This window comes from Notolepis coatsorum (genome assembly GCF_963971535.1).
Source record: "Notolepis coatsorum genome assembly, chromosome: 7".
Classification (NCBI taxonomy): Eukaryota; Metazoa; Chordata; class Actinopteri; order Aulopiformes; family Paralepididae; genus Notolepis; species Notolepis coatsorum.
The window spans coordinates 28,513,611-28,533,242 of NC_140171.1; the positions used below are offsets into that span (position 1 = coordinate 28,513,611).

At 45.4% G+C, this 19,632-nt stretch overlaps 1 protein-coding gene across 1 annotated transcript in view; it reads left to right on the forward strand.

Annotated features, from left to right (window-relative positions):
- The window catches only part of LOC311231599 (uncharacterized protein), a gene marked incomplete at both ends in the record, with an annotated part of 40,221 nt that overhangs the window by 1,385 nt on the left and 19,204 nt on the right, over positions 1-19,632 (forward strand). Inside the window, 7 exons of the mRNA XM_084318227.1 lie at positions 10-63; positions 191-287; positions 5,811-5,976; positions 12,954-13,078; positions 14,790-14,963; positions 16,676-16,849; positions 18,820-18,993. Of these exons, the coding sequence (XP_084174353.1) occupies positions 10-63; positions 191-287; positions 5,811-5,976; positions 12,954-13,078; positions 14,790-14,963; positions 16,676-16,849; positions 18,820-18,993 (964 nt within the window). The remainder of the gene's footprint in view (positions 1-9; positions 64-190; positions 288-5,810; positions 5,977-12,953; positions 13,079-14,789; positions 14,964-16,675; positions 16,850-18,819; positions 18,994-19,632) is intronic.

Consider the following 19,632-nt stretch of genomic DNA (forward strand, 5'->3'; position numbering starts at 1 on the left):
GTTCTCCAGCAGTCAGGGATGAGACAGGATCAACCTCCAAAGCATCTGGACCCATTACAACTGGTAAATTAAATATTAATTCTAAATGAATTGATCCTGATGTACAGTAGGTGGAGAGACTCTAGTGGTGATTGATTTTTGTAAATGATCTGTCTGCTGAATAAAAGTGGCCATTTCTGCCTGACATCAGAAAGGAAACTGGATGAGTTTGACCTGAAGAAATATTCTGCATCAGAGGAGGGTCTTCTGGGACTGCTGCCATTGGTCAAAGCCTGCAGTACAGCTCTGTAAGTATTCTGTCTAGATAATTAACAGCTCTGTAAGTGTTCTGTCATATTTAGATAATGAATTGTTCTGTCTAGATAATATCTAGATAATTAACAGCTCGATAAGTGTTCTGTAATATCTAGATAATTTAGTGTTCTGTCTAGATAATATGTAGAAAATGAAGTGTGCCTCTAGATACTATCTATTCTAGATAATAGGTGTGCTGTCTAGATAATGTCTAGGTAATATTCCCTTGATTCAATTCTGAAAGTAATTTCTGAAGAAAATGCTCTGAAGATGCTCTGTAATGTAATGTTAAATAGCGACCTCTAGGAAAAAAGCCCTGTTTGGTATTGTACTTTGTTTAAATTTTTAGTTTTTGGTCTAATGTGTGGGTTGGAGTTTAGTAACTTATTATACAGTGAATTTCTCAAGACCTCTTCTCCGGAGGCTGAGGTGTGACCAGTAATATCAACCCCTCCCCCTATCCCCACTCAACACCATCTATATAGGTAGAACAAGTTTGAGAGGTGTAGCAGGCAGATATACAGGTAGAACAAGGTTAAGGGGTGTAGCAGGGAGATATATAGGTAGAACAAGTTTAAGAGGTGTAGCAGGTAGATATATAGGTAGAACAAGTTTGAGAGGTGTAGTAGCAGGTAGATATATAGGTGGAAACAAGTTTGAGAGGTGTAGCAGGCAGATATACAGGTAGAACAAGGTTAAGGGGTGTAGCAGGGAGATATATAGGTAGAACAAGTTTAAGAGGTGTAGCAGGTAGATATATAGGTAGAACAAGTTTGAGAGGTGTAGCAGGTAGATATATAGGTGGAAACAAGTTTGAGAGGTGTAGCAGGTAGATATATAGGTAGAACAAGTTTAAGAGGTGTAGCAGGTAGATATACAGGTAGAACAAGGTTAAGAGGTGTAGCAGGTAGATATATAGGTAGAACAAGTTTAAGAGGTGTAGCAGGTATATATACAGGTAGAACAAGTTTGAGAGGTGTAGCAGGTAGATATATAGGTAGAACAAGTTTAAGAGGTGTAGCAGGGAGATATACAGGTAGAACAAGGTTGAGAGGTGTAGCAGGTATATATACAGGTAGAACACGTTTAAGAGGTGTAGCAGGTATATATACAGGTAGAACAAGTTTGAGAGGTGTAGCAGGTTGTATATAGGTAGAACTGTTACGAACGGGTAAGTGACTTCCAAGTTGTCGAGAAGAAGAACGAGACGGAGAATGTTTTACTATTCCAAAACAGCTGTACTGTTTATTAACAGGGAAAAGCATACACTATAAACAGGGAGAAGACAATAGGTCTGTGCTTGTCCAGCTGTAGGTACGTCCGTAGGATTAGGTGAAGCTCTAGCAAAGAACAAGGAATAGAGCAAATGTTAAATAGGTCACATACTCAACATTCCACGCTGTCAATAAGTGACAGCAGTCTGACAGCCAATGACAGCACCCAGGTGTGACAGTCAATTAGTGATGACAGCAATCAGTGGTGACATACAAGGTGAACCATAACAACAGGAGTGACCCAGGTAGACAGTGGGATACAATCCTAAGGATGATAGTCTCCCGAACGTTACAGTATCCCCCCCCGACGAACGGCACCTGACGTTCACCTAGGGGCCTCGGGATGCAGCCGCCGGAAATCATCGATCAGGCTGGGATCTAATATGTCCCGTTGAGGCACCCAAGAACGCTCTTCTACCCCGTACCCCTCCCAATCCACCAAGAACTGAAACCCCCTACCCCTCCGCCTACAACTCAGGATTCTCTGCACCGTATAGACAGGCTGACCGTCAATAATGCGGGGCGGAGGAACCGCAGGGAGTGGCGGGGACAAGGGCGATGAGAGGAATGGCTTCAACAGGGACACATGAAACATCGGATGGACCCTCATAGAGGCCGGAAGGCGTAGCCTGTAAGCCATAGGATTCACCCGACGCACCACTTTAAAGGGCCCTATAAAGCGAGGAGCCAGCTTCCTGGACTCCACCCGGAGAGGGAGATCACGAGTGGAAAGCCAACCCCGCTGTCCCGGACGGAAAACCGGAGCCGGACGACGCTTGCGGTTAGCTTGCCGCTGAGCCTTAACCGAGGCCTTCTGCAGCGCCGTCCGCACTCTGCTCCACGTCCTGCGACAGCGAGCCACATGTGCCTGGGCCGACGGCACCTCCACCTCCTGCTCCTGTTCGGGAAACAGAGGAGGTTGAAAACCATATTGACACTGAAAGGGAGACATACCAGTAGAGGAGGAGAGGAGGGTATTATGCGCATACTCAGCCCAGGCCAACCTCCTACTCCACGTCGCCGGACACCCAGCAACGTAGCACCTCAGAACGCCCTCCAGGTCCTGGTTGACACGCTCGTTCGTCTGCGGATGGAACCCAGACGACAGGCTGACGGAGGCGCCCAGACCGGCGGCGAACGCCTTCCAGAACCTGGAGGCGAACTGAGGACCCACTGGAAGCCCATGAACCCGAAAGACGTGCTGCACCACAAGGTCAGCCGTCTCCCGAGCCGAGGGGAGCTTGGGGAGGGGAATGAAGTGGGCCGCCTTGGAGAACCGGTCCACCACCACCAGGATGGCAGTGAACCCATCCGATAAGGGAAGACCGGAAATAAAATCCAGGGATATGTGCGACCAGGGACGCTTGGGAATAGGAAGCGGTCGGAGGAGACCCGCCGGCGCACGGCGAGAGGTCTTACTGCGCGCGCACACCGGACAGGCCGCCACAAAGGAGCGTGTATCCCCCCCCTCTGTCGGCCACCAAAACCTCCTACGGATAAACTCCAGGGTTCTGGTGGCCCCAGGGTGGCCGGTGAGAGAGGATGTATGCGCCCACTGCAGCAGGCGTGAGTGTGCCGCCTTGGGCACATACATCCGACCCGGAGGACCCCCACCGGGATCGGGCTCCCGTGCCTGAGCCGACCTCACCACCCTATCTATGCCCCATGACACGGGTGCCAAAATCAAGGCCTGTGGAATAATAGGGTGGGGCTTCTCCTCTCGACCCGGAAGATCAAACTGACGTGACAGGGCGTCAGGCTTGACGTTCTTGGAACCGGGTCGATAGGAGATGGTAAACCGAAATCGAGTGAAGAATAACGCCCACCTGGCCTGGCGAGCGTTAAGGCGTTTAGCCCCTTGGATGTAAGCCAAGTTCTTATGGTCAGTCCAAACAATGAAAGGATGTGCCGCCCCCTCTAACCAATGTCTCCATTCCTCCAATGCCAATTTGATTGCCAATAACTCCCGATTACCCACGTCGTAGTTACGCTCGGCCGGAGACAGCCGGCGCGAAAAGAAGGCACAAGGATGCACCTTACCATCCTTTAAACATCTCTGCGAGATTACCCCCCCCCACCGCGGTGTCAGAGGCATCCACCTCCACAATGAACGGAGCCTCTGTGTCGTGACGGATCAGTACAGGGGCGGAGGTAAATCGACGTTTGAGGTAGCAGAAGGCCGACTCTGCCCTAGGCGACCATTCAAAGCCAGGGAGAGAGGACTTAGTGAGAGCGGTTAATGGATTGACTAAGGCGCTAAAATTGCGAATAAAGCGCCTGTAAAAATTTGCAAAGCCCAAAAAACGTTGTAACTCCTTGAGCGACGAAGGCCGTGGCCAATCCAAGACTGCACTCACCTTGGCTGGATCCATGCGAAGATCGCCCTTCGTCAACACAAAGCCCAGGAAGGAAACGGTGGCAGTGTGAAACACACACTTCTCAGCCTTAACAAACAGTTGATGCTTAAGGAGACGTTGAAGCACCTCACGAACGTGCAGTTGGTGTTGCACCATATCGCGAGAAAAAATAAGGATGTCATCCAAATATACAAACACTGACACCCCAATTAGATCCCGCAGCACGTCGTTGACCAGGGCTTGGAAAACTGCTGGAGCATTAGCTAAACCAAAAGGCATGACCAAATACTCATAATGCCCATTAGGAGTATTAAATGCAGTTTTCCACTCGTCCCCTTCTCTAATCCTGACCAAGTTGTATGCATTACGTAAGTCAAGTTTAGAAAAGACCTGTGCCCCCTGTAAGCACTCAAAGGCGGTGTCCATGAGCGGTAAAGGATAACGGTTCTTGATGGAAACGTCATTCAACCCCCTATAATCTATGCACGGCCGCTGATCACCATCTTTTTTAGCCACAAAAAAGAAGCCAGCGCCTGCAGGGGATGTGGACGGTCGGATATGCCCCGCGGACAATGCCTCTCGAATGTAAGTGTTCATGGACACTGTCTCAGGGCGGGAGAGAGAGAACATCCGTCCCCGGGGCGGAGAAGCGCCGGGTAGAAGATCAATGGTGCAGTCGTAAGGTCTATGAGGCGGTAGTGCTTTAGCACGCGTTTTACTAAAAACGTCCGCCAGGTCACAATAGACCGCAGGAACACCTGCCAAATCGGGGTTGGGGGATAATAAAGAATATGCAACGTCCACCGTCAACCTGGAGAGAGACAAAAGAGGGAGGGGGGGAGGGACGGATGAACTCACGCCAGCGTCAGCGCTGACGCCGCTTCCCATGGAGAGTTCACCCGTAGCCCAATTAATACGAGGATTATGCAGCACAAGCCAGGGGTGGCCTAAAACAATGTCGGAATGAGGAGACATAACAACAAAAAAATTCAAATATTCCCCCTCGCTACCCGCCACCCGAACCCACAGTTTCCCGGTGCGCTGGGTAATAAATCCACAACCAAGCGGTCGGCCGTCCAGCGAACGGACAGGGATGGGCACCTCTAGTGTCTCTAAAGGAACCCCCCATTCTAGAGCCACCCCCACATGAATCAAGTTGCCCGCAGCCCCCGAATCCACTAAAGCCTTGGCCGTTTTAGAAGAATCCCCCCACCTGACAGTGACATCAAAAAAAATACGTGAGTCGTGAACGTTTATGACCGGAGAGACATGCCCACCTGCTAGCACCTTCCCCAGGCCTAGCGGGCTCCTGCGTTTCCCGAGCCACGACAGGCGGCGAAGCGATGCCCTGTGCGGCCACAATGAAAACAGCGCTTCTCGTTGACCCGCCTCTGCTTCTCCGCTTCAGAGAGGTTCAACGCTCCCAGCTGCATGGGCTCGTCATCGCCCCGGTGCTCTCTCATTGGCTGGTATGCTGGCCGATCGACACTAGGAGAGGGACGGAAGAGTACCTGTGACGAAGCCTCCCTCTCGCGTCCCCTCTCCCGGTGACGATTATCCAACCGAATGGCCATGTTAATCAACAGATCCAGGCGTTCGGGTAGCTCCCGCGTAGCCAGTTCGTCCTGCATGCGAGTGGAGATACCATGCAAAAAATGGACACAGCAGGGAGCCTCATGCCAGTCCGCCTCTCGAGCCACAATACGGAAATCAATGGCGTAGTCTGCTACGGCGCGAATGCCCTGCCGGCAGGACATAAGTCGACTGCCGGCCTCGTAAATGGAAATCACCCTGGAGGTATCGAATACACGACGTAACTCCAGGGTGAAGGCATCCGCGTCGCGGCAGACCACAGACCCACTCTCCCACTCCGCTGTGGCCCAAGAGAGAGCACGATCCGTGAGGAGAGTTATAATATAGGCTACCCGAGCCACATCACTGGGGAAAGTACGCGGCTGCAGTTGAAAAATGAGAGAGCACTGGGCGATAAACTCACGGCAGCCGGTTGGAGCCCCTCCATAGCGCTCCGGCGCCGGCAGACGTGGCTCTCGGTAGTCCTCCCGATCCACCGGATACCCCCGCTCGCCTTCCCCGCCGATCGATGATGCTCCGGCTGCGGATATCCTCGTTGATGTTGTCCCAGCGGCCGCAGAGCGGGCCTGGTTCACCGCCGCCAACGCTGTCTCCGCCGTCTCCTGAGAAGCCAGGGAAACATCTCCCAGTCGACCCAGCTCGACACCGACTGCCATCTGCCGCTCCATCATGATCCTGAGCTGGTCCCGTAGGCTCACCATCTCCTCCCGTATCTCCTCGTTGGAAGTCATGATGGCTAGAGCTTCTGTTACGAACGGGTAAGTGACTTCCAAGTTGTCGAGAAGAAGAACGAGACGGAGAATGTTTTACTATTCCAAAACAGCTGTACTGTTTATTAACAGGGAAAAGCATACACTATAAACAGGGAGAAGACAATAGGTCTGTGCTTGTCCAGCTGTAGGTACGTCCGTAGGATTAGGTGAAGCTCTAGCAAAGAACAAGGAATAGAGCAAATGTTAAATAGGTCACATACTCAACATTCCACGCTGTCAATAAGTGACAGCAGTCTGACAGCCAATGACAGCACCCAGGTGTGACAGACAATTAGTGATGACAGCAATCAGTGGTGACATACAAGGTGAACCATAACAACAGGAGTGACCCAGGTAGACAGTGGGATACAATCCTAAGGATGATAGTCTCCCGAACGTTACATAGAACAAGTTTAAAGTGGAAATGAAGCAGTGCGATAAATACATATTCATAGCATCACATTAGTATTTAGATAAGCCACAGAAGAAATCACGTTATAAAAATAAGCAGTTTCTAAGAAAAAACGATTTGTTGTGTGCATTTCTGAAGCATTTAGCATTATGGGCGCGGCCATTTTGTTGCTGACGTCATGCCACTGGTTGGGTGTATACACGGCTGGTTAGCTGCCTATAGTGAATGGGTCAGTCAGTAAATAAAATGTTGCCTACAAAACAACGGGACCGCGGTGGTTCTGTTTGTATTGCTCCTGGCTGTTCAAACTAATTTTACCATGTGAGAGAGAGGAAAGTTGGTTAATTTCCACAAACTACCAGTGAAAAAAACAGTGTTGTTGGCACGTTGGCTCAGGCTGGCTGCACTCAGGCGGCCAGACCAGCCTGTTGGACAGGGAAGGAGGATCTGCAGCGAACACTTCATTGCCTCGGATTATGTTGTTGGGGTGGGATGTTTGTCCAGAAGAGCACTAATCAGCTGAAGCCGGACGCGGTTCCCTCAGTCTTCGACAGACAGACCGGCGTTAGCTCTCGGGAGCGATCGCTAGCTAGTTGGCACCAGCCGGGGACCGGAGTTAGCTCTCGGGAGCGATCGCTAGCTAGTTAGCACCAGCCGGGGACCGGCGTTAGCAACCGGGAGCGTCGCGGAGCATTCAGCCTGCTGGCTACACAGCTTGTCGGTGTGCTGGAACCTCGGCAAGCTAACGGTAGCTGGCTACATAGCTTGTCGGTGTGCTGGAACCTCTGCAAGCTAACGGTAGCTGGCTACACAGCTTGTCGGTGTGCTAATAGCCTCGGCAAGCTAACGGTAGCTGGCTCCAGGCTATTAGCACATCAACAAGCTGCTGGAGCTCCCGACGCTCGGCTGGTTGAAGTGGATCTAGGTAGCCAGCAGGCTGAATGCTCCGCGACGCTCCCGAGAGCTAACTCCGGTCCCCGGCTGGTGCCAACTAGCTAGCGATCGTTCCCGAGAGCTAACTCCGGTCCCCGGCTGGTGCCAACTAGCTAGCGATCGCTCCCGAGAGCTAACGCCGGTCTGTCTGTCGAAGACTGAGGGAACCGCGTCCGGCTTCAGCTGATTAGTGGTCTTCTGGACAAACATCCCACCCCAACAACATAATCCGAGGCAATGAAGTGTTCGCTGCAGATCCTCCTTCCCTGTCCAACAGGCTGGTCGCGCCGCCTGAGTGCAGCCAGCCTGAGCCATCGTGCCAACAACACTGTTTTTTTCACTGGTAGTTTGTGGAAATTAACCAACTTTCCTCTCTCTCACATGGTAAAATTAGTTTGAACAGCCAGGAGCAATACAAACAGAACCACCGCGGTCCCGTTGTTTTGTAGGCAACATTTTATTTACTGACTGACCCATTCACTATAGGCAGCTAACCAGCCGTGTATACACCCAACCAGTGGCATGACGTCAGCCATGACGTCAGCAACAAAATGGCGGCGCCCATGTTGAAAACAGGGATATTATATTTGATTTTTCAGACAAATAAGATAGATTTCACATTTGATTATAGAACCCTGTCTTACACAAGGTACACAACAAACAAACTAGGATCACATTGCTCACTGCTTCATTTCCACTTTAAGAGGTGTAGCAGGGAGATGTATTGGATTTAAATAATTAATTTGCAAATCTCTCCTTTCCGATATAAGGAGCAGTTGAATTAGTGAATTAGGCTGGGTTTTGTTCCTGTGGATTTGTGGGAGTAAATACTAAATTGGGGTTGACTTAGTATGGAGTACTGTATATTTGCACAGGATAGACTTAGGTTAGTTATATATAATATTGTGCCAGTAATAGACCAAGGATAGTTAGTTATATTTGTACCAGGCTTAGGTTAGAGGTATACACATTTGAACTGAGGCAGACTTAGAATAGAGTTATGTTCTGTATTTATACCAAAGCAGACAGATAGAGATTTGTAGACCTGGGATAGTATGGAGTTATGCATATTTGTACCAGGGTAGACTTAGGATAGTGTTAGGTCTGTATATTTATACCAAGGTGGGCTGTACATACACACATATTTATATTATTCATTATTCATTGATTATTATTGAGTATTGCTTCACCTAGTCACTCACTCAAGATATTTTAAGAGGAAGCAGCCCTGTGTTTACTTGATCTTATTACTATATATTTTATTCATATTTAGTTTCTTATTCCCAACTGTACCTCTCCTTTGTCTTATTCTTATTGCTGTTACTGCTTTGACACCTGCATTTCCCTACAGGGGCTAATAAAGGTGCTAACACTCCCTAACTCCAACACTTCTGGAATAGAAAGAAGGAAGCATCAACAGTATGTATCCCAGTCTACACAGCCGGGGTAAAAAATGTTCACATTTTTACATCCCACCACCCTCCCATAGGAAAGAGACGGGGATCCCCAGAGAGACTTCCCACGCGAGCTGTACAGATTGAAAAGAATATATTGCACCTTGAGCCATGTAAAAAACTGGTTTTAGGGCCTCCGGGGAAGAGGCACTGAACCCATACACACTCAATAAACGAATTGAATCGAATATACATACAATAGAAAAGGACCCTTCTAGAGGGTCCACTCACTTTGACAATCTGAGGAGGAAGGCTCTGTACTCTGATGGAGGCTTCCTCACATGGAAGAAGGAGTCCGAACTCACAGAAGGCCTGAATAGGCGCTTGGTGAGGAGGAGCCCTGACCACCCCCCCTGAAAACAGATCCATCACATGGACCTGAACAGCACACGGAAGTCCTACCAACAGAGACGCGCACGGTGACGTACTCTATGGCGGGGGAATTCCTGCGGTGCACACGCCCAATATACCAGGCCGTGGGACCAGGAACTCCCTCCCCCCCCCCCCCCCCCCCCGTAACGTGCCGAACCGCCACGTGACGGGAACCTTGAAGGACAGGGGGTGTACCCCTGACCGACAGAACAATGGGGAGAGGAAAGGTTACCAGTTCACCCCTTTACGACCCCACACCCATGATACGATGTAACGACAAAAAGAGAATATGACACAGTCATAGTCAGCTCTATGAAGCGTTTCACAGCTCCACACAGCGCATGAGCTAACCTGCTATCTGATTTTTACTAAGGAAAAACACAGAATAGAGAGGGCTCTAAGAACCCCGGTCCAACATACACATGTGCTTCCGTGGCCAGTACAACCCAGTTGTAGGTCACATGACACACACAACATCATCACCTACAAAAAATGGCAAAAACACTCAACAGAGGAACGCCGTTTTTTTCACAATGAGAGAATACATCATTCTTGATTAGTATCGACCACAGGCCTTGCTAAGCACACATGACAGCAACCAAACCAATTTCCCTTTAGGAAATAAGTTTCTCCAGCAGATTTAGCACAACCTCAGCAATCAAGCTAAGAGTTACATCGTATCCCTACCACACAAAAGACACAATTAATGCACAACATGTCTGATAGGAGGATGAAAAAGTCCCCAGGGAACCGGGGGGGAAACACAATCCTCCTATTTTACCCTCAATACGGCCAGTTAAAACAGGAAAACCTGTTAATGTGTGAACACACTGTTCATTGTCATTACAGTCTGAGAAAGAACATTCTTTTACTCACTTGTCACCAAGCATAGCTTCATAGGTTAGTTACCTTAGTTGTGAGTACACGGCCGTGTTTCTCACACAACAACCAGATCATTACATCCCGTTTGCACGGAGAAGCTAACTGCCAGTGACAAAAACAGCTCACACATAACCCGCAACGTATCCTAAATGCATTGTAGCAACACACGTTTTGGGAAAAACACCGTTATTCACAATACATTTAGCAAAGTAAAACCAGAAGACGTGTTATGAGGTCTGGTCAACCCCGTTCCTACCCGGAACGCAGATCAGCAAAGTGCAGTCACAGACACCGTAGGAACACAGCCGCTCCTGTGTTGTCCGAACTGGGCAGCGTCACCGCCCCAACCCGCACTACAGTCCCCTGTTGATGCAACCTTGCCGTCCTGGCTCAGGGCAGGGTCGACGAAAACATCCCCTGTCAAGGATGACGTCGTGGTCAAGAGTGTAAAACATGTTAAAATCAAAGCACGTTCAACAGAATAGCATCAAGCTAACGACCGCTCCAACCGTTCGGGTGCTACTGCTTCTGCTCGCGAGACGCCGATCTAACGACGCACGCAATCAGAAGCGAGCTCACGGCGGCGCGCGAGAAGCTAAGCTACCCCGCGCCAGGCCATGGCCATAGCAGCAAGCTAACGTTACCTAGCGACCACGACATGCTAGCCCCGCAGCTAACAGCTGACTGGCTAATAGTAGGCCCTAAGCAGGCCATGCAGCGATCCAGCAGGCTAACGCAGCAGTTAACAGCTGACTGGCTAACCGTAAGCTATGAACATGTAAACAATGACATAACACTCACCCAGACAGGCCGCCGTTCTGAACCTCTCCTCACTTTTTAAGAGAAAAGAGAAAACAAGATGTCAACACCGCTTCACAACGGTGACATTACCACATCCGACGGAATCAGCACAGTACCAACTGGCCTGTGTAGCTGACTTTGAACATGAATCTGCCGCTATCGCACATTACATGCACATATCCCCTCGTGAAGGAATACTCTCATTTGGACATGAAAGATGGGGCCTTAACACAGTGACAGAGAGAATCCACTCGTCCAGAACACACAGGGATCACCAGTGTCAATGGTCGCGGCCCACTAGTTAAAACTATAATGGTCTTCAGACCAAGGCCTTCTGTCGCCTAGGTGGCTGAACAAAGGACCCTAGCCTGGGGCCGGTTTCCATAAACTTTGTCAAGTAGCCCCCATAGCACTAACAGACAAGTGGAGCCCGCCAGCAAACACTACTCACCCAACCTGGAACGCACCGCTTCTCACAACAGCGGCATGTCCGACAGTTCAGCTGTGGCCTGACAGGTTTCACCCCAACAAACACAGCAAGGAACTGCAGTTGAGAAGCATGCAGCGGCGTGCTCCCAATACGAAAACCGGTGGAGGGTTTTTAGAATGATCATCATCTTCCAGACACTCCAGTACGAAGACAATATCGCCGTATTTTCTCGAAAATAGTGAGAGAGAAAATAAAGATATGATGTCAACGTATCCTTGTTTCCCAAAACTGCTCCTAAACCTTTCTTCCATCATGGTGTCAAGTGTGGGGATCTACCGAGGCACTTCTTCCTTGTGGTGAAAGCGAGAAGGAGGAGAGTGGGTGGCCCCACCCCTGCTTATATGGGTAAGCTGATAGGGGTGTGGTCAGACGAATATTGGGATTAAAGGTACATTGTGGTCTTTATTCAGTGCGCGTGCACGTATGCGAGATAGTGCAGAGAGCGATGCCGAGCGAGAGCGATACGATACAGAACCGGTTTGATGATATTGCGAGTGGATGTACTGGGTCTGTTGCTCAATTTCCCAGTACTACCGACCTATACATGCCATGTACTGGTATCAGCTGTCACATGGCTTCTGCTTGGTAGTCAGTGTAGTGTGAAGGACAACTACAGCTCCACCTTTATCAGCTGGTCGGATGAGAATGGAGTTGTCCTACTGTAGCTCTTTGTGTGCATGATGTTTTGTTTAAAAAAGGGAATGTTGCATTTGAGTCTGGGAATGTCCTGTTGCATTTGCTTGCTGTACGTGTGTATGGCAGGGCATCTGGTGCCCAGAGGTATGAATGGACAGGGGTGGATATGTATTCAAATAAAATACTTGTCGTTGACGGATTTGAAAGATATTAGAGAATTGTGCGTTTCTTAAGTTTCATCCAAACTGGATCAGAACTGTAGAAGCTGTGGCTGGTACAGACAGAATCACAGACAGGAGTGAAAACAATGCTTCCTCTCACTGTGTGCACTGGTGTAATTCATTCATAATTCACACAACCTCATCTTGTTCTATGGTTGTTAATAAATCCTTCTCAATATTCATGTACTTTCTCATCCTTTCTTTTCCAAGACAATTTTTTTAATTTTCTTTTTTTTTCATCTTCGTTCTATTTTCTATTTACATTCTATATCTTTTCTTTCTGCTGCAGGACAGGGAACTCTGTAAATCAGTTGCTCTACTGAGTGTTAGGGTTAGTTTAATGACTACTGACTACTTTTTACCTGTATAAATAATAAAATATTTCCTGCATGCTGGGTTCATTCTGGTTTCCTTCCCATCCATCTTCATTCAGGCTGACCAGCTGTAAACTCTCAGAGAGATCCTGTGAAGCTCTGGCCTCAGTTCTCAGCTCTACCTCCTCCAGTCTGAGAAAGCTGCACCTGAGTAGCAACAACCTGCAGGATTCAGGAGTGAAGCTGCTCTCTGTTGGACTGAACAGTCCACACTGTAGACTGGAGAAACTCTGGTCAGTATTATATTGAGACACATTTTACTCAAAGAAATTTAACAAAATGTAGAATTGTAAAAAGAAAATAACTGTATATTTATATATGAAATTAAGTGATTTTAAAACCCAAAGCTAGGTGTATCAACTACATTGCAAGGTTCACTCTGTAATTTCCATATTGTAAACTGTTGCCAGAAAGCTGATTACCAGAGCTGAGGCTTTGTGTAGCATCACCCTTGTGCGTTTATGTTTACCCTTAACACTTTCACTGCCCAAGCTTAATTCCTTTTTACCTCCTTGAATGCCCAGCACCACTTCAATGTTAACGTTAATATCACCTAATCTATGTTTTAAATTATGGCTATATGTCTAATCTGCCCGTCGCTTATCAAAGACTCATTTTCCAGTCAACATTGTCGTAGCAGATTGTTTTTTTATCGCTTCATTTCCGTTTTCTAGCATTTTGAAAAGCACTCATTTTCATGGAAAAATTAAGACATTCCATGATAATCGCCCTTTACTGGAATATTCTAGAACGTTGTCATTCCTCGGCCCATTCACGAATCGTTTTCAAATAAACGCTAGATCATCGATAGTACATGTGTACGCACGCACGCTCTGGCCGCAAGCTGAAAATCGATTCTCCTATTTCCTGACCGCTCGCACAGTCAATCAGCCATATCACATAATCACATAAAAGCTTATATCTCCGTGAAAACGAGTCTGATTATCCTAAGACTGGTAACATAGATTCCTTACCTGAGATCAGATGGTATCCAAATGTATTATTCCAATTCCTGATCGCCATTCGAAAATATCGATCCTTTTATTGATTCACCGTGTATACTGTAAAAACACATAATCCCGCTGCTCTGAGGCTCACTAGTGGAGCTGATCGACCCCGGCTGCGTGAGTGAGAAGTAAAATGTGGAGTCAGGGATTTTTTTTCTCATTCATTTTCATTGAGTTCAATCCAAAAGGGTGAATTACCATCTGGGAGACGATAGGGGGCGCTTTTTTCACATCTGAGCACCTGGAGTGGCTGAATTTCCAACGGTAGACTAGGTTGATGAAATATGATTTCAGATCGCTAATAAAAAAAAACGAGAAAATACGAGAATTCTCGTGAGTGGGCATTCAACCCGCGGGGGGTAAACCCGAGAAAACTCGGGTTTGGCAATCAAAGTGTTAATCTTGATTTCAATTGACAATGGTGGAAATTAATTCAATTAAAATACTTGTCGTTGATTGATTTGAAACATATTTGAGAATTGTTGGCCTACAGTATATGTGCGACATTTCACCCAAACTGGATCAGAACTGTAGAAGCTATGGCTGGTACAGACAGATACACAGACAGAATCACAGACAGGAGTGAAAACAATGCTTCCTCTCACTGTGTGCACTGGTGTAATTCATTCATAATTCACACAACCTCATATTGTTCTATGGTTAATAAATCCTTCTTAATATGCATGTACTTTATCATCGTTTCTTTTCCAAGATTAATTAATTAAATGTTCTTATTATTTTCATCTTCGTTCTATTTTATATTTACATTCTATATCCTTTATTTCTGCTCTAGGACAGGGAACTCTGTAAATCAGTTGCTCTACTGAGTGTTAGGGTTAGTTTAATGACTACTGACTACTTTTTACCTGTATAAATAATGAAATATTTCCTGCATGCTGGGTTCATTCTGGTTTCCTTCCCATCCATCTTCATTCAGGCTGACCAGCTGTAAACTCTCAGAGAGATCCTGTGAAGCTCTGGCCTCAGTTCTCAGCTCTACCTCCTCCAGTCTGAGAAAGCTGCACCTGAGTAGCAACAACCTGCAGGATTCAGGAGTGAAGCTGCTCTCTGTTGGACTGAACAGTCCACACTGTAGACTGGAGAAACTCTGGTCAGTATTATATTGAGACACATTTTACTCAAAGAAATTTAACAAAATGTAGAATTGTAAAAAGAAAATAAATGTATATTTATATATGAAATTAAGTGATTTTAAAACCCAAAGCTAGGTGTATCAACTACATTGCAAGGTTCACTCTGTAATTTCCATATTGTAAACTGTTGCCAGAAAGCTGATTACCAGAGCTGAGGCTTTGTGTAGCATCACCCTTGTGCGTTTATGTTTACCCTTAACACTTTCACTGCCCAAGCTTAATTCCTTTTTACCTCCTTGAATGCCCAGCACCACTTCAATGTTAACGTTAATATTGCCTAATCTATGTTTTAAATTATGGCTATATGTCTAATCTGCCCGTCGCTTATCAAAGACTCATTTTCCAGTCAACATTGTCGTAGCAGATCGTTTTTTTATCGCTTCATTTCCGTTTTCTAGCATTTTGAAAAGCACTTGTTTTCATGGAAAAATTAAGACATTCCATGATAATCGCCCTTTACTGGAATACTCTAGAACATTGTCATTCCTCGGCCCATTCACGAATAGTTTTCAAATAAACGCTAGATCATCGATAGTACATGTGTACGCATGCACGCTCTGGCCGCAAGCTGAAAATCGATTCTCCTATTTCCTGACCGCTCGCACAGTCAATCAGCCATATCACATAATCACATAAAAGCTTATATCTCCGTGAAAACGAGTCTGATTATCCTAAGACTGGTAACATAGATTCCTTACCTGAGATCAGATGGTATCCAAATGTATTATTCCAATTCCTGATCGCCATTCGAAAATATCGATCCTTTTATTGATTCACTGTGTATACTGTAAAAACACATAATCCCGCTGCTCTGAGGCTCACTAGTGGAGCTGATCGACCCCGGCTGCGTGAGTGAGAAGTAAAATGTGGAGTCAGGGATTTTTTTTCTCATTCATTTTCATTGAGTTCAATCCAAAAGGGTGAATTACCATCTGGGAGACGATAGGGGGCGCTTTTTTCACATCTGAGCACCTGGAGTGGCTGAATTTCCAACGGTAGACTAGGTTGATGAAATATGATTTCAGATCGCTAATAAAAAAAAACGAGAAAATACGAGAATTCTCGTGAGTGGGCATTCAACCCGCGGGGGGTAAACCCGAGAAAACTCGGGTTTGGCAATCAAAGTGTTAATCTTGATTTCAATTGACAATGGTGGAAATTAATTCAATTAAAATACTTGTCGTTGATTGATTTGAAACATATTTGAGAATTGTTGGCCTACAGTATATGTGCGACATTTCACCCAAACTGGATCAGAACTGTAGAAGCTATGGCTGGTACAGACAGATACACAGACAGAATCACAGACAGGAGTGAAAACAATGCTTCCTCTCACTGTGTGCACTGGTGTAATTCATTCATAATTCACACAACCTCATATTGTTCTATGGTTAATAAATCCTTCTTAATATGCATGTACTTTATCATCGTTTCTTTTCCAAGATTAATTAATTAAATTTTCTTATTATTTTCATCTTCGTTCTATTTTATATTTACATTCTATATTATTTTATTTCTGCTGCGGGACAGGAAACTCTGTAAGTCAGTTGCTCTACTGAGTGTTAGGATTAGTTTAATGACTACTGACTACTTTTTACCTGTATAAATAATGAAATATTTCCTGCATGCTGGGTTCATTCTGGTTTCCTTCCCATCCATCTTCATTCAGGCTGACCAGCTGTAAACTCTCAGAGAGATCCTGTGAAGCTCTGGCCTCAGTTCTCAGCTCTACCTCCTCCAGTCTGAGAAAGCTGGACCTGAGTGTCAACAACCTGCAAGATTCAGGAGTGAAGCTGCTCTCTGTTGGACTGAAGAGTCCACACTGTAGACTGGAGACTCTCGGGTCAGTATTATATTGAGACACATTTTACTCAAAGAAATTTAACAAAACGTAGAATTGTAAAAAGAAAAAGAAAATAAATGTATATTTGTATATATGAAATTAAGTGCTTTTAAAACCCAAAGCTATGTGTATCAACTACATTACAAGGTTCACTCTGTCATTTCCATATTGTAAACTGTTGCCAGAGAGCTGATTACCAGAGTCTAGCTGAGGCTTTGTGTAGCATCACCCTTGTGCGTTTATGTTTACCCTTAATATTGATTTCAATGGACAATGGTGGAAATTAATTAAATTAAAATACTTGTCGTTGACTGATTTTAAACATATTTGAGAATAGTTGGCCTACAGCAGGGCTATTCAACTAAATTGTTCAGGGGGCCACATTGTCAGAAACCCAAGGGGCCAGGGGCCGGACTGCCACGGCGCCTCCCCGTGCTATGAATATATGTACACTTGACACAACACGCAACCACATTTTCACAACTTTTATTTAACTACATTGCAAAAGTAGTATACTTTTCAAAAAAAGTGCTTCATTTATGTGCCACATCTGCAACATCTCCTGCAGAAAGTGCTTCATTTATGACTGTGCAACAACTGCAACATCTCCTCTTCAACATTTCAATATAAAAATAAAATAAAAAACAAACAAGTGCATGATGTGCATCTGAACATTCTAACATCAACAGTAACACTTGAACAAAAAAGCACATTTATAGTGCAGCTGAGCTTATGAAAAAGTGCTTCATGTCTGTGCAACAACAGCAAATCACAGCATTTTATTAGCACTTATTGTCCACTCTTAACTCTCAAACATCAGGGGGGTGGGGGGCAGACAGGCCTAGCCTACATACACACATCTAATGAGAGCGATTGCACTTCTTTAACTGGGCAATGGCAGAGAAAGAGGGTTCATAGGAAGTGAGGGCTACCCGCAAACAGTGATGCAAATGCTCATTTGTCAAGGAGGCACGTTGCTTGTTTTAATGGCATTCATGTGAGAGAAACTGGATTCACAGGTGTATGTTGAGCCAAACATTGTTAGCACAGATATTGCCAGCGTTTTTATTTTGGGGAATGTCTTGACATGAATACACTTTATCCAAAATGTTGTGGTGGATTCATTCTCAAGTGCCTGCTTCAGAGCAGATGATGCTTGCATGTCAATTATTTCAAGTTGCAGGAGACCTTCATCAATGTGAAGTGATGCAAGGAACTCTTGTCCTTTTGTGGAAATAGCAGCTACATTGGCAAATGGGTTGCTCACAAAATGCATCAATTCTCTGGACATGTCAAATTCATCAAATCGACTTGCAAAGTTTTCCCTCAATTTATCAATGAAATCTGTCATTAATTGAGTGACCTTTGGCTCAATTGTGCGTGTTAACGTTGACATGAAAAGAAAAAAGTAAAAAAAAAGAAAAAAAATATTAAAAATAATTTTATTTTTTTTATTTTTTTTTATTTTTTTTTTATTATCATGTAATCTTTGGCGGGCCGGTCAGAATCATCCCGCGGGCCGGATCTGGCCCGCGGGCCGCCAGTTGAATAGCCCTGGCCTACAGTATATGTGCAACATTTCATCCAAACTGGATCAGAACTGTAGGAGCTATGGCTGGTACAGACAGACACACAGACAGAATCACAGACAGGAGTGAAAACAATGCTTCCTCTCACTGTGTGCACTGGTGTAATTCATTCATAATTCACACAACCTCATCTTGTTCTATGGTTGTTGATAAATATTTTCTTTTCCTAGACAATTTTCATCTTCGTTCTATTTTCTATTTACATTCTATATCCTTTATTTCTGCTGCAGGACAGGAAACTCTGTAAATCAGTTGTACTACTGAGTAGGGTTAGGGTTAGTTTAATGACTACTGACTACTTTTTACCTGTATAAATAAATAATGAAATATTTCCTGCATGCTGGGTTCATTCTGGTTTCCTTCCCATCCATCTTCATTCAGGCTGAACCACTGTAAACTCTCAGAGAGATCCTGTGAAGCTCTGGCCTCAGTTCTCAGCTCTACCTCCTCCAGTCTGAGAGAGCTGGACCTGAGTGACAACAACCTGCAGGATTCAGGAGTGAAGCTGCTCTCTGTTGGACTGAAGAGTCCACACTGTAGACTGGAGACTCTCGGGTCAGTATTATATTGAGATACATTTTACTCAAAGAAATTTAACAAAATGTAGAATTGTAAAAAGAAAAAGAAAATAAATGTATATTTGTATGTAATTAAGTGATTTTAAAACCCAAAGCTAGGTGTATCAACTACATTACAAGGTTCACTCTGTCATTTCCATATTGTAAACTGTTGCCAGAGAGCTGATTACCAGAGCTGAGGCTTTGTTTAGCATCACCCTTGTGCGTTTATGTTTACCCTTAATATTGATTTCAATGGACAATGATGGAAATTAATTAAATTAAAATACTTGTCATTGATTGATTTTAAACATATTTGAGAATTGTTGGCCTACAGTATATGTGCGACATTTCACCCAAACTGGATCAGAACTGTAGGAGCTATGGCTGGTACAGACAGACACACAGACAGAATCACAGACAGGAGTGAAAACAATGCTTCCTCTCACTGTGTGCACTGGTGTAATTCATTCATAATTCACACAACCTCATCTTGTTCTATGGTTGTTGATAAATATTTTCTTTTCCTAGACAATTTTCATCTTCGTTCTATTTTCTATTTACATTCTATATCCTTTATTTCTGCTGCAGGACAGGAAACTCTGTAAATCAGTTGTACTACTGAGTAGGGTTAGGG